This window comes from Triturus cristatus, chromosome 4_1 (genome assembly GCF_964204655.1).
Source record: "Triturus cristatus chromosome 4_1, aTriCri1.1, whole genome shotgun sequence".
NCBI lineage: Eukaryota > Metazoa > Chordata > Amphibia > Caudata > Salamandridae > Triturus > Triturus cristatus.
This window is the reverse complement of record NC_140585.1, coordinates 1,269,074,495-1,269,089,183: the sequence shown is the minus strand read 5'-3', so window position 1 is coordinate 1,269,089,183 and position 14,689 is coordinate 1,269,074,495. Positions and strand designations below refer to the sequence as shown.

General features: G+C 44.0%; 1 protein-coding gene across 1 annotated transcript in view; it reads right to left on the bottom strand.

Moving 5' to 3' along the window:
* Nucleotides 1-14,689, bottom strand: part of NCKAP1L (NCK associated protein 1 like) — a 1,693,457-nt gene that overhangs the window by 1,210,523 nt on the left and 468,245 nt on the right. Inside the window, exons 17-18 of the mRNA XM_085654768.1 lie at nt 3,583-3,715; nt 2,455-2,574 (exon numbers count right to left, since the gene is read on the bottom strand). Coding sequence (XP_085510894.1) covers nt 2,455-2,574; nt 3,583-3,715 — 253 coding nt within the window. The remainder of the gene's footprint in view (nt 1-2,454; nt 2,575-3,582; nt 3,716-14,689) is intronic.

Below are 14,689 nucleotides of genomic sequence, written 5' to 3'. Positions count from 1 at the left end.
TGCGCAAACGCTTTACACATCGCCTCCGGGATAAGCCTGACTGCTCGTGCCAAGCTACCAAGGGGGTGAGCAGGGGTTATCTTTGGCGTGTAACTCCCTTGCCCTGACTAGAGTGGTGGTCCCTGCCTGGCTTTGGCGCAAGCCTTAGCCAACCAGAAATCCCATTTCTAACACGTCCCACTTGGGGTGACAAATGCAAAAAGAACAATTGATGAACAGAATGCAGAACAATGTCATACATTCACCCCAGTACAGAGATCTGGGCCTAAATCCATTGTTTTTTTGCTCACCAGGCCTTTCCAGTTTGAACCCAGCCTTTTGCAAATTAGTCTTGACCCTGTGCCCAATGGGAACACTCCAGCCCGAACTGCCAGACCAGGTTGTGCCTGGAATGGAACCAAGCATCCTAGGACCGGTTTCGGGGTTTCACCCCTCATCAGCCAGGATAGCTTGACTCCAGTGTCATGGAGAGCACGGGACCCATATTTGGGCATACCTGTCCTACTTGGGGTGACAAATCCAAAAAGAACAATTGATGGACAGAATGCAGAACAATGTCATACATTCACCCCAGTACAGAGATCTGGGCCTAAATCCATCGTTGTTTTGCTCCTAATGCCATTCCAGTTTGAACCCAGCCATATGCAAATCAATCTTAACCCTGCACCCAATGGGAGCAGTCCAGCCTGAGCAGCCAGGCCAGGTCCTCCCTGGACTGGAAACAAGCATCCTAGGACCGGTTTTGGGGTTTCACCCCTCATCAGCCAAGATAACTTGACTCCAGTGTCATGGAGAGCACGGAACCCACGTCTGGGCATACCTGTCTCACTTGAGGTGACAAATGCAAAAAGAACAATTGATGGACAGAATGCAGAACAATGTCATACATTCCCTGCAGTACAGAGATCTCGGCCTAAATCCATTGTTGCTTTGCTCACCATGCCATTTCAGTTTGAACCCAGCCATATGCAAATCAGACTTGACGACCCTGTGCCAATAGGGACAGTCCAGCCCAAACTGCTAGGCCAGGTTCTCCCTGGACTGGAACCAAGCATCCTAGGACCGGTTTCGTGTTTCACCCCTCATCAGCCAGGATAGCTTGACTCCAGTGGCATGGAGAGTACGGGACCCACGTCTGGGCATACCCGTCCCACTTGGGGTGACAAATGCAAAAAGAAAATTGATGGATAGAATGCAGAACAATGTCATACATTCACCCCTGTACAGAGATCTGGGCCTAAATCCATCGTTTTTTGTGGCATGTGGCATGGAGAGCACCACTACACCACTGTATTCATGCTAGCCTGGTTGATCAAGTGTGATGCCCTGAAACCGGTCCGAGGATGCTTTTTTCCCATCCGTGGAGGACCTGGATTGGCAGTTTGGGCTGGACTGTTCCCATTAAGAACCGGGTCAATACTGATTTGCATATGGCTGGGTCCAAACTGGGGTGGTGTAGTGAGTAAAAGAATATTGGATTAAACCCAGATCCTTGTGACTGGGGGTGAATGTTTGCATTGTCCAGCATTCCGTCCATCAATTGTTTCTTTTGCATCTGTCGGCCTAAGTGGGAAGGGTTATGCCCAGACATGGGTCCAGTGCTCACTAACCAGGAAACCCTTCCTGCACATAAACAATCATGCCCATGACGCAGGCATCGATGCACCGTGGTGCAAGGGCGCCTGCGTCGGCGCATGGCAACAGTTTGTGCGCCAGCACATGGGGAAGCACAGAGGTGCAACATATTGTTGTAAATATATTGCATCCCTGTTCTTCCAAACTAACGCAGCGCACTTGATGCACCGTGCTGCGTTAGGTTATTGTAAATCTGCCCCTTCATTTGTGAAGGTGTCAAGATTTTAGCCAGTCACAACCCAAGAGATCCCAGAGAGAGAGATCAGTAGAATAGTTCCAAGAATTAATGGCACCTGTTCACCGATGGTGGGGTACAGTGTTCCAAGCTTGATATGATACGTATAGATTTGACACCTGCTCACTGATAGGTTAGCGCATCCATTTAAGTGCAATCTTATCCCTCACCAATGAAAAACTATTCTCCAGTGGTGGAGCAGATTCAGCCATGTGTGATCAACAGAACATGAACATTTACTCAATGCCGTAGAGGGGCAGCATTCCACGTATGATCTGAGACAGAAGTACCTGTTAACTGGGTTTGAGGACAGCATCCCTTGGGAGAACTCATATTGAAAGAATGGGCACTGAGGGTCTGGTCTGGTAGCGTATGCATGTGTGTTTGAATGAACAGAACATAAGTTCTGGCTTTCGGGTATCAGCGCATAGGTATACCATGTATAATCAGGCACACAGAGCAAAGGTTCACAGGGGTATGACACAACATTTGTGGTATGATCTGATGTGATAAGCTTGGTTACAAGTTCACTGATGGCGCGGCGCAGGATTCCATGTGTAATTAGTTACAGAGAGGATGAGTACCTGTTCGCTGAGGTTGCGTTGCTCTGCACACATATCTAGGAGGCAGTTGCAGGTCTGCTTGCTGATTTCTTCCAAGAAAGTATTGCATAGACCAAGTCCACAGTTTTTCAAGTGAGGGTACTGTGAGAAAAACAAGGATGCCATTTAAAATAGCCGAATGAGGCAATGCCGCTTTTTATTTCCTAAATTCTGCGAGCTGAGGCTTCGAAAAAATCTCTCCCACAACTACAAAAGTTTTAAGAACACTTACTTTTTAACTCCCAATGTTATCATTACACATCAATTGGCTCTTTATTATTCAGATTGCAATAAAAGTACAATGGTATGTTTGCGTCTTAAGCTATTGCTACCCTTATTCCAAATAGTAACCTTTCTATGAAGAAAGACCCCTAGGCACTTGAGTGTGCCTGCAGGAAGTGCACTGCACCGTAGATAGGATGAACAGTTCCCTCTTTAGGATTCAGGAACCCTCAACATGTAAGATAAATATTGGATTTCTGACACAAATGTGTATGTCATTTATTGATCAGTGGTTTTTTGTGTGGATTATTTGGCAAGGAAATAATGGGCAGGATTTCATTCTTTTGTATTGGTGAAAATCACAAGATCATACTTTAGGCGTCTCCAAGAATTTCATATTCAGTGTCTATTCTTCCTTTTTAACCCTTATCCATTTTTATCGAGAAGAGGGTCATAAAGCCCTCTGACTCACCTGGTGAGGATGGGACTATTCCCTAACAGCGGCGAACTCACAGACAAGCATGGCTACACACAGGACAGCTGCATGAGGCAGGGCAGTAACTGAAAGCTTCTTCACCCCAAGAATCATCATAATGTGTAGATAGCACCACTGAATGTGCCATATGCTCGTGATACTTTCCAACAAGTATTGCTATCAGAGAAACATTCTCTGTGCTACGTTTCTCTTCAGTTGACAAGTTTCTGCAGCTTGAGGGGCAGTGGCGCAGTGTTCACACACACACTTAAACAAATCAAAACATAACATTTAATTTAAATCTTAAAGTAGATGAAAGTTTCCCATAAGCTTCTCACACAAATACAGAATATGCTACCTCAAACCATAATTCTTCAATAGCCCATTCCAGCCAACATTATCACTCCACTGACCTCCTCTGGGCACATCTCGTGAATGCTGTTCACAAACTGACTGCAGACCATGGGGAAGGAGATAGAGTAGCGCAGCATTGATGGCTCCTCCATAGTCGCTGAGAACATCTTCTCCAGAATACGGACGTAGAAACTGGGAAGCAAAGGGGTAGAAGAGTGAATATCCATGTCAAAGGCGAATGCATAAGGTTGATCTAATAGGACCTCCACATTTATAGTTTAAAAAATGTTAGGATGAGAAGGATAACAGGGCAGAAGTACAATCTGGAACAGAAAGCCATGGAAGGAGAACAGCAACACCTCAGTTGCTTCATTACGAGCCCTGCAGCAACACAGTACTTAAAATTACTGATGCAGCGAGGTTCAGTTTTTCCTTCGTGCAGTATTACCACAGCAAGGCATGGTAGTGTGGGCAGCAGGCCAGAGCCACGCACCTGCCCACAGCCGCAGTGCCCGCAGCAGTGCACCACCTTCTAAAAGACTCCGGTTTTACAAAGCCCGAGGGCAGCAGTGGTGCAGCGCTGTGACGCGAGGCCCAAGAAAGGGGCCCACCTCGAATGTGTCCCGCAGCTATGGGCAAAGGGCTTCAGAAGTCGAACTGCTGCATCTGCATGATAACAGCGATTAGATGGGCACTTGAAGCTCCCTTGGTCGTCAAGAGAGCCCTGGCCCTCCATGAATGAGAAGCACGGTGTCCTGCAAGGTTCACAACAAAAGACAGAATCAGGTTGCTTCGCACAAGGCATTACTCGCCGATTATGAAGTAAAAGGGAGAAGAGCAGAGAATGCAGGGAGAGGTGTATATAAATGGGGTAAGACAAACGCAAGAGCTAAGGTAAGAGGTGGGTGAGGGATAATAGATGAAGAGTACAGCGGAGATGGTACATCTGAACGTAAGAGGGTAGAATTGGCAAAAAGAGCAAGAAGCTGGATGAAAGGGAGATGGGGGAAGAGGAGCAGTGTATACAATGGGCAGAATCAGTGAGAGAAGGGAATATCCTGGGAGAGAGATGAGGTGGCAGGTATAACTTGTACAGGTGGGAGAGCCAACAAATTAACAGGGAGAGCCGGCAGGTGTCATCAGTGGCGGCAGGCAGGGATCGGGGGTGGCGGGCGGGGAGGAATGTAAAAAAAAAAAAAGAAAACTTACCTTATCACCGCCACATCTCCCCAGTCTCATCTCAGAGTCAAGACATGGATCAGAAACCAGAAAGCACCCAGGCTTCCCTGACAAATCACAATACTGCAATGCAACATTGTCATTGGTCTGAGCGCCATGCTCTGGCGCTCAGCCAGGGAATGGGGGCCAGGACATGTTCTCCATACAGGCTGAAATGCAGCCTGTGTGGAGAACATGCAAAGTGTGTACGACTGTTTAAGCATTCATGTGCACTTGGAGTGGGCAAACCACTCCTCACCTCCCCTGCTCTGAGACCAGAGCGGTCCCTCCCGCCTCAGCCGCAAAGTAGCAGGAACAAATAAAATGATAATAACATTCAGTTATAATCCTTTTATTTTTCCTTTAGTTACACGGCTCAAAAGCAGTGGGAAACGCTCCTCCACCTTAACTTAACGGAGGAGCTGCCACTGGGTGTCATCAGAATTATAAAAAACATATCTTTTTAACACACAGAAGCCTTTTACCATAGTACATCGGATTATATCATTGCATTGAAAAGTATTTGTTAAAAGTGAGAGTTTTAAAAATGAACTGAAAAACCTTCCAGCTACAACCCTGATTATAATGGTGTTCATGAACTAATAGGCACTTCAAGGTTCATATGTACCTTATAAGTGGGTTAGATTCTTGTTAACATGGAGCAAAATTATAGTCTATTACATCAAACACAAGAGAAGTCTGTATAGAGCACATCCTGAACGCGCATATTTGAAAGCGCTCTAATGTATGACAATGAACAAAATGGAGTAATGGTGAACTAAATTATTGCCTAGGATCACACAATGTAGTCAGGCAGGTAAGCCAAAATTTGATTCTAGATTTTTCAGTTTCTCGCTTTGCTATTTAATTACTAGATGGGTGTCTCTCTATGACATTAGAGCTTAATGCTCTGTTTTGTTTTCTTGGAGGATGAGACTAGAACGTGTATGACAGGCAGGGCCTGCATTGTCTTTTTGGCAGATTGATATAAGGCAAACCTTGTCCATTGAGATAAGAGTGCTTCACAGCAGACACATACAATCTTATACATTTTTTGGGCACAGGAAGATTTGACAAGATTACAGGATACTGACCCGAGGCCAGGATTCAAGTCTGGCCTCCTATGATAAATGGCGGGCAGCTATAGTCACTAGGGCACATTGCCTTCCATGAAAGTTCAGCTAGTTTTGGAGTAGAGCATTTAGGGGAGATGTGAATGTAAGAGGGGAAGAACCAGCAAGAAAAAGCTGGGAATAGGAAGAAAGGAGAGGTTAATGTAAAGGGGGGAAAACCTGCAAAAAAGATGAGGCTGTAAGGAATGATTAAAGGCAAAAGGTAGAGCATAAATAGAAGAGGTAGATATAGGAGAGGCAGAACCATCAGGAGAAATTAGTGGAGGGGAGGGAGAATGCTGAGGAGGATGTAAGAGGGCAGGAACACCAAGAGCAGGTATGAGGCTGAGGGAGAGAGAGATAGGGGAGAGGTAGGTGTTGGAGTAGAATCAGTGAGGGAAAGTTAACAGTTGGGGAGAGATGAGAGTTGGTGATTACAGCAGGGGGTGAGAGGTGGATGTAATAGGGACAGAATCAGTGAGAAAGGTAATAAAATGGGAGAGTGTAGAGTATGAAAAGAAGAGGTGGATGTAAGAGAAACAGAAACAGTAAAGGAAGGGACGGGGCGGTGTAAAAGGGGAGAGGTGGATGGAAGGGGACAGACCAACAAAAAACATTAGGGGACTGAAGGGAGAGATACGAGGTGAATGACAGTACATGGATAGGAGCTGTAGATGTAAGAGAGGCACAATCAGTAAGAAAACGAATACAGAGAGGAGGGGGTAATAGAGAGATGTGGATGCAGAACGACATAATCAGTGAGAAAGGTAGAGAGAGAGACGTGTTGGTAAGGAGAGAGATATGCGGAAGAGTAGAAGATGGAAAATACAGGGGGGTTTAAGAATGACTGAACAAGAAAGATAAGTGACAAAGTTAGGAGTAAGATGGATGTAAGAGGGTCAGAATCCACAATAAAAGTTTAGAGGGTGGGGAGAGCTGAGAATTAGTTTTAGAGCATGAAGGGGAGCGATAGGTGTAAGTGGGGCAGGGCAGAACCAGTAAGAAAGGATAAGAGACATCGGGAGACTGGAAATTGAGAGCAGAACCATCAAAATATCATGAGGTTATCATGGAGAGGGAGGGAGGAGGGGAAAGGTAGATCTTAGATGAGCAGAACCAGCAAGAGAAACTTAAAGGCTTGATAAGAGATATATAGATCATGGAGAGAGAGGGCAATGTAAGAGGGTTAGAATCAGCAAGAGAAGGTAAGAGAAGAGAGGGAAGGATGAAGGGAGGGATCTATGTAACAGAGGTTGGTGAATTTAGGATGGCATATCCAACACAGCCTGTGCCGGGCGTTATATTAGCGGGCGGGGTTCATGACGAGATAGTCTCGTCATGGGCACAGCGCAACCATGCTCCATGACGAGACTATCTCGTCATGGGCACAGAAGAGGTTAAAAGTTGTGTGTTAGAAAAAAAACTGACATCTTACAGCCTTTTCTTTCAAAATGAATGACAGACAGCTCACTTGATAACCTCTAACTGTAATAAGAGTAAGGAAAGTAAACACCAGTTTCCACGATAAGATCAGCGGCAACTAGTAAAAAGATAAACTGCCATTTGACCTCTGTCCTTGAACACACAGGAAATAAGTCAAGATAAAAACAAGATTTAAAGGCATCTATATTGCTCATTCACTTTCAGAATGAACAGAACACCTGTCCATTTCCAGCTTAAGCTCACTCGCCAGGACGGACCAGTAGGTCCAAAAAATAGCTCGACCTGATCAAATCTGCCTCGTCATAGAGAGTGAGCAAGTTGATTTTTTGAGGCCTGCAATCCAATGTAATCCTCCAAATAGGTTTCCCCAGTGGTCATTTATTTGAAGAGCTCTGGAGAATTAAAACTCTGTATCGTTCTTAGGAGCTTGAATGACTCAATTTAGATGGATTTGCACTTGCTTCTGAAATTACATGAGATGGTCACGTCATGAATGGGGCAACTGAATACTCCAACCTTGATTGGCTAGTGCCTATCACCAGGTTATATTGGCTGATGAGTCCAAGTAATTAACAGCCTTTGTAACATGAGAAGTTATGTTTCAGTTATGCAGAATGCCTTTTGGACTGCGAGCACGGCCTCCATTTTTCAGTCTCATGCATAGAACTCTTGATGGGTTTATGGATGTGATAGTCTTTCAAGATTACATCTTTGTTTTTGGACAAATTCTGAGAGAACATGATGACAACCTGGTGAAGGTTCTAGAGGTATTGGATGCCAAGGGCTTGACTCTGAAAATATCCAAATACAAGTTCCACTGATGCATTGTTGAAGATTTGAACCAACATATTAGAAAGGATGGTATTAAGCCTGAGGAGAGTTTAGTTAAACAATTGTTGAAGTGCCCACACCACATCTCAAGAAACATTTATCTTTTTTAGGCTTAACAGAGTTTTACATACAATCTGTTGATGACTGTGCTACTAAGGTTGATCCACTGAGATGTATTTTGAAAAATGTCAAGTTTAAATGGGTAAATGGCATAATCAAGCTTTCAAGAATCTTAAATAGGAGATAGTGAATACATGCTGCTTACATCTATTTGTGATTGGAAAGTAATGCGTGGACAGTGTGGATGCGAGCAACTGTGGTTTATGGGCTGTTCTCAAGAAGCAGGATACAAAAAGAAAGAATTCGTTTTGGATTATGCTTCTAGAACTTTAGAACCAGTATAGAGAAACTGCTCCATCATCGACTGAGATTTGCTTGTGTATGGGCATATGAACATTTTTATGGGGCACTAAATTTGTTCCCCATCCATACCATAAGCCGTTGGTCAATATTTTGCCTTCAGGTGGTGGGAAAACTCTGACTGCTAGGTTACCTAGGGTGGCATTGTGGTTGCAAGCTTTCCAATACATGATAAATATATTCCGGCAAAAACAATGTTCATGTTGAATGCTTTCAAGTTTAACTCTGCTTAATTGTAGAACAGGTGTTAAGGAGCTGGTTGAGTATGAGGCCATTTACACCATGAGAGATGCTGGTGGGACAGACAATCAGTTCTTCATCATTGACAGAGAGTGGAACAATAACATGAAGCATGATTCCTTTGAGACTGTTGTCAATAATCACATGGATAGTGATTGACCTGACAAGCAGCATTTGTGTGGTGATGTGTGGACATTTTGGAAGATCCAGGATTAACTTTCCTTTGAGAATAATATTTTTATAAGGGAGACAAAATTATTCCGCATTTGGGGTTGCTCAAAAGGTTATTTGGATCTGTCCCTGTGGGGGCATTTAAAAACATCCGCAACAAAAAGACATGTCCTTGAATATTACTGGTGGCCTTGCATGACTTCACTTTTGGATAGGTGGCTTAGAGATTGTTCCGCTTATGTCCACAGTGGCAAATGTGCTAAGGCTTGTGTTGTGGAATCTCAACCTTGATGGAAATTAGTTATTGATGTAATTGGTACTTTCACAGTTACTTCTAGGTAGGATGTTTACTATATTGTTTTTGTCCATTTTTCTCTAAGTGACGGGAAGTAAGGATGATGAGTAGGGTTTTTTTGTTTTAGATTTCGATATAGCGCGAACTAGACCCGAGACATCGGGTATCAGAGCGCTTTGCATGAGCACCAGTTTCCTTACAGATAGACACATTCATTTTTGTTAGGTACGGGGAGCTTAAGTGATTTGCCCGGAATCACAGGATGTTGAGGGTCGTTGTTGAGACTCAAACCCGGTTCCCCAGCTTCGAGGTGATTGCTCTAACCGTATGGCTACATCCTCCCCCCAGGGTTACTGCTTAATCTGCAGTGGAGTTCCTCGATGATGTATTCTGCCTATGGAAATTGTTGTGAAGAACGGGCCTCAGTTTACCAGTACAGTTATGCAAGTCTGACTTTCTAAATGTGGCAGTGGACAGAGGCATATTAGGGTGTACCACCCAAAACCAATCGGTCAGGTTTAGAGGTTTAATTGCGCAGTAAAGGAGTCTATCTAGTTGCCGGGCAAGGGTATGACTGAGAAGAAGAAAGCCATTCAGGCTATATTTCTTTCTTAGATGAATACTCCAAATAATGATGTGGATGTGACTTCCTATGAATTATTGAGAGGTCATAAACCAGCTTGTAAGCTTATTCCCTGGCTGATCGAAAAGAGAATGGAGACAGATTAATTTTTTAATTTTAAAGAATTAAGGAAAGCAGTGGATGCATGCTAGTGCAGGATGGCTAAGAACATTTGTAGGAAAAGAACAAGGAAGTATTTTGTAACTCTTTGAGTGGGTAATTTAGTCATGATTAATTTATTACTAGAATTAGGAAAGGGTAGGCACCAGTGATTTGATCTGGTTTGTATGATGGAGGCTCTTTGTAATGCTGTTACGGCTGGCGGGGAAAAAGCTTCTAATGTTTTTAATGTTCTGAATACTAAGCCCCACGTGGCCAAGTAGTCTAAAGATGATAGCGCTTTTGTTTGATACAGAAACTACTGGTTCTAGGCCACAAGAATTGTGGATTGGGATGCAAAAAGCGCAATGTCAGGATGATTCTGAATCAGAATTCTGTGAGGTTGAGTTGAGTGGAGGGTTGTGACAATAAGCAGGTGCCTACCAGGTTTTTTTGTTTAATATTCTTTTTATTAAAATATTCAAACATGAAAATACAGTACACTTATGACTCAGATAATATTACGTTACATATGCATATTAAAACACAACCAAAGCAAGTGAATATCGTCTCAACGCCAACACCTCCCTTACTTCTGGTATTTTCCCTGACTTATGGAAGCACACCACACTTCTGACCCTTAAGAAAAAGTCTAATGCTTCAAAAGAGTCAAAAGAACTGAATAACTATAGACCTATTTCCCTGTTACCGGTGCCAACAAAAATGCTAGAAAACGCAGTGCAGCGACGATTGGCCAATTTTATCGAGAGCCACAATATCCTACACGATACTTAATCTGGTTTTCGTGCTGGAGTTAGTACAGAGACCGGCTCTACTTGAGGTGGCAGAGTCAGTGAGGATGGCGGTGGATTCAGGGGCATCAGCAATGCTGGTGCTCCTGGATCTATCAGCGGTATTTGACACGGTAGACCATTCAAAACTGGCTCAACGTCTACTGGATGTCGGCATTGGGGGAACAGCCCTTGCTTGGTTGAAGTTATTCCTCCATAAGCGCACAGAAAGGGTGGCCTTACAACCTTTTCAGTCCGAGCGCAAGCATTTATGGTGCGGGGTGCCGCAGGGGTTGGTCTTAAGCCCGTTGTTGTTCATCATTTACCTAGCCCCTCTATTTTCATTGATAGCCAACTGTGGTGTGAAGGCGATTTCCTACGCCGATGATACCCAGTTGGTGTTCCCCTTTAAGGATCAATCAGAAGACTCTTTTAAGAGCTTTAAGGGCTGTCTAAAAGATATTGCCCTTTGGATGAACAACAACAAATTCAAACTTAATGCAGATAAAATGGAAGTGATTTTCTTCGGTACAAACGCAGATGCAATACAATGTAATTAGGATATATATTTGTTTGTTGTAGCCCTGACGAAATCTTTGGTTATTACCAATAAGATGAAACACGTGTTGGCAAAAACTGTGACTGTCGGTAGCTTTGATGAAGAACTGAAGCACAAGCAAATATTACAAGATATGGAATAAAGATCAAGGATGAACACTTGAAGAAGATTACTGTGTGATTTAATTATTGTCATGCACTACATGATTGTGGCTAAGGAAATTGACTTTGTATTTATTTATATAAATGTGGATGTTCTTTCACATTGATTGACAATGCAGAGTAGTCGTTGTAGTCATTTTCCTTTGAGCACTATCTGAAGAATTTTTAACAGTAATTACATTACCACACAACCGTGCGCTGCTTATACCCCACTGTCCAACTGTGTTGACCATGTTCTTCGGTGCAAACAAGCCCCCAGTTGCAGACACGTGGTGGCCGGTGGAAATGGGCCCACCTCCCATTCCAGCAGACATGGACAAAAATCTGGGAGTAAAGTGGGAAACAGACCTATCCTTTTCGGCCCAAATTCAGCAGGTGACAGCTGCCTGTTTCGGCAGATTGAGAAATCTGCGAAAATTTCTACATCTGCTGCCGGAGAGCTCCCGTCGGGTTATAGTCCATATACAAAGCAAGTGAGAGAGGAAAGGGAATTGTCATAAAAATGGAGGGAAATACTCCTAGTTCCCTTGAGATAATTTAAACAAACAATAGAAGGAGTACATCCGAGAGACAGATCAATGTCTCCAGAATACTGGGAAAGGGGCACAAGGAAAGAAAACTTTTCTTTTCTTGAGAAGACCCCCCACTCACCAACCTAGTTGGTGACATGCTTCATCATCGGGGTCCCACCCGGATAGCCGAGTGCCATCCGGGTGTGCTTCGACACCTGATTACAGTGGAGCAGGTCGGTTTTTAGTGCAAGTGAGTGAACAGTGGATTAAAAATTGGCCAAATATAACTCACTAAGAAGTTTTATTCTGGAGCGACTGGACAATACTAAAACGTTGGTTGGATACCTTGCTCGGTTAAATTGACCAGTGGTATCTAAAGCTGAAGATTAGTGCTGATAAGTGCAAAAAAACGTTCTACATGTTTCAACCTGTGCGATGGTATTGCGCTGTTTTCGTCAGGACGAATTGACGTGACCCGGGCGGTGTCCACACGCTAAGGTGTACCCAACCCTTGATCACTGTGACCTAACCATCTACTCACGGTAAGGTGTCCTATCATCCAATTGGTAGACAGGAGAAATCTGTAAAGACAAACACACAATTACAAGCAGACGCAATAATATGCATGTAATGCAGTGTTTTGATGATAAAGTGCTCCTTGAGCTCCCAGCAGTGTGCGTAGAGAACAAGCACAACAAAAGGATTATCCCCAAATTGCAGAGGTAGAGATGCATAGGTAATTCAGTAACCATCTCAGTTACTGAAAGCTTGATTATGACCCATTCATAGTCATATGGTGCAGTGGGCGTAAATGCGCCATTGAATGCAAATGCATTGAATAAATACACAGGGTTTCAATTGTGCCTGTGAAGGAATCATACAGACCCACTCTCATCAGTCATTCATAGTGGGTGTCTCTGCTCTCAGACATAATCGTGAGGGCGTGCGTTACGTGGCATGCATGCTATGTATATGAGCGTAAAAAAGTGGTACAAATAAACGCAAGGAAGGAGTAAAAGGTGCTTACTAAAAGACGCGTGATTGCGTGCCTCATGGGAGTCGGGGTCGCGGTGCTTGCTCAGAAACACGATCTGGAGGAAATGGGCATAGCGACATGAACGATAAAATATCTACTAGGGCGCATTACAGAGAAAGAACACCATGAATCCATATCTCATCATGGCGCGGTACTTACTTGGTGGAGCCAGTCACCGGCTGGTATGCCTACCCTAAGTCACCCGTCTCTGCTCCCCGAGGGCTACCGCATCCGAGCGTCTCTGCAGATTAAATGCAGAACACTTCCGGGAGCAGGGACGGCGGGGGCGTGGTCACGTTGTCATGTGACTAGCGTGCGGGGGCGTGGGTACGCGGTAGGCATGGTGATGATGACGTGTCTAAAAACAGTCACTCGTGCTTTATTAAACAAACACGCAACTCTCGTAGAGGGGCGTGGGTACATGGTAGGTATTGTGATGGTGACGTACCTAAAACAAGACACTCGTGCTTTATTAAACAAACATGCAACTCTCGTGCAATGAAAATCACAGCTCAGTCCAATGTATTCACCAATCGCGATGATGCAAGGACCTGTGAATCAAGAAAATAGGAAACACAGGGGGGAGGCACAATCTACTGTTAACCTAAAACATTTGTGTGCCATTATGTCAGGAGAGTGCGCGTTGTCAAACTAGTGACATGAGCTAAATGTCGTACCCAGATCAGGCATACAGTGGTACACATATATCCCAATGGAATTGAGGTGACAATACGGCTGGACATCATAATGTGTGACACTGAATCAAGCCTCCTTCTCATTCAGGGCTGAGAATCATACCGAGTTCAGGCATACAGTAATGTACCTATGTCCAAATGAAATTACGATAGGATATACAAGGTCTCACTACTGCTTCACAAAATAATAAGAGACACAGAGTTGTGCCTCATTCTCAATCAGACAGCGCTGGCCAGTTCGTAGAGAACCGATTATCAGTAAAGTTATTTAAGGTGTAGTCTGGTGTCTCATTCTCACGTATAGAAATCAATGCCTCATGGTGGGCAAATGATTGATAGAGTTATTTTGAAAGGACTGTATGCCACGGGATATTATCTTTCAGGCCATCTTTGTGATTGGATAGCCTGTAAATCCACCTTTGTTCTTTCTCAAAAAGACGCTGTTGGATTTGTGTGCCCGTTTTTATCTGTTCGATAACAGTCCATCTCATGTCGTTGGTTGTGTGGTTATATTGAAGGAAATGTTCAGTAAGTGTGGGTGTCATCCTTTTACAGACCTAGAGTTTTCAGATGTTAAGGTCCCTAAATGAAAATGGAACAAAACACCACTACTCAGTGGGAAAGGAGGCCACTCCTTTTGTTTTATATTCCCTCACACACCCTAGTGTGTGTGCATGACACCACTAGGGTGTGTGAGGGAATATAAAACAAAAGGAGTTGCCTCCTTTCCCACTGAGTAGTGGTGTTTTGTTCCATCTTCATTTAGGGACCTTAACATCTGAAAACTCTAGGTCTGTTCAAATACAACTCGCAATCTCATTTTGAGTTGCTGGTGGGGAGTACTTCTGGTATAACAGTATAAAACCTGGGAGGGTGTACTCCTCCCTGTATTTCCTCTCAGCCCCCCTGTAAGTTTGGAACCCCTTCCTGCTTACGTCAGTGCCTAAAATGTCATCCTTTT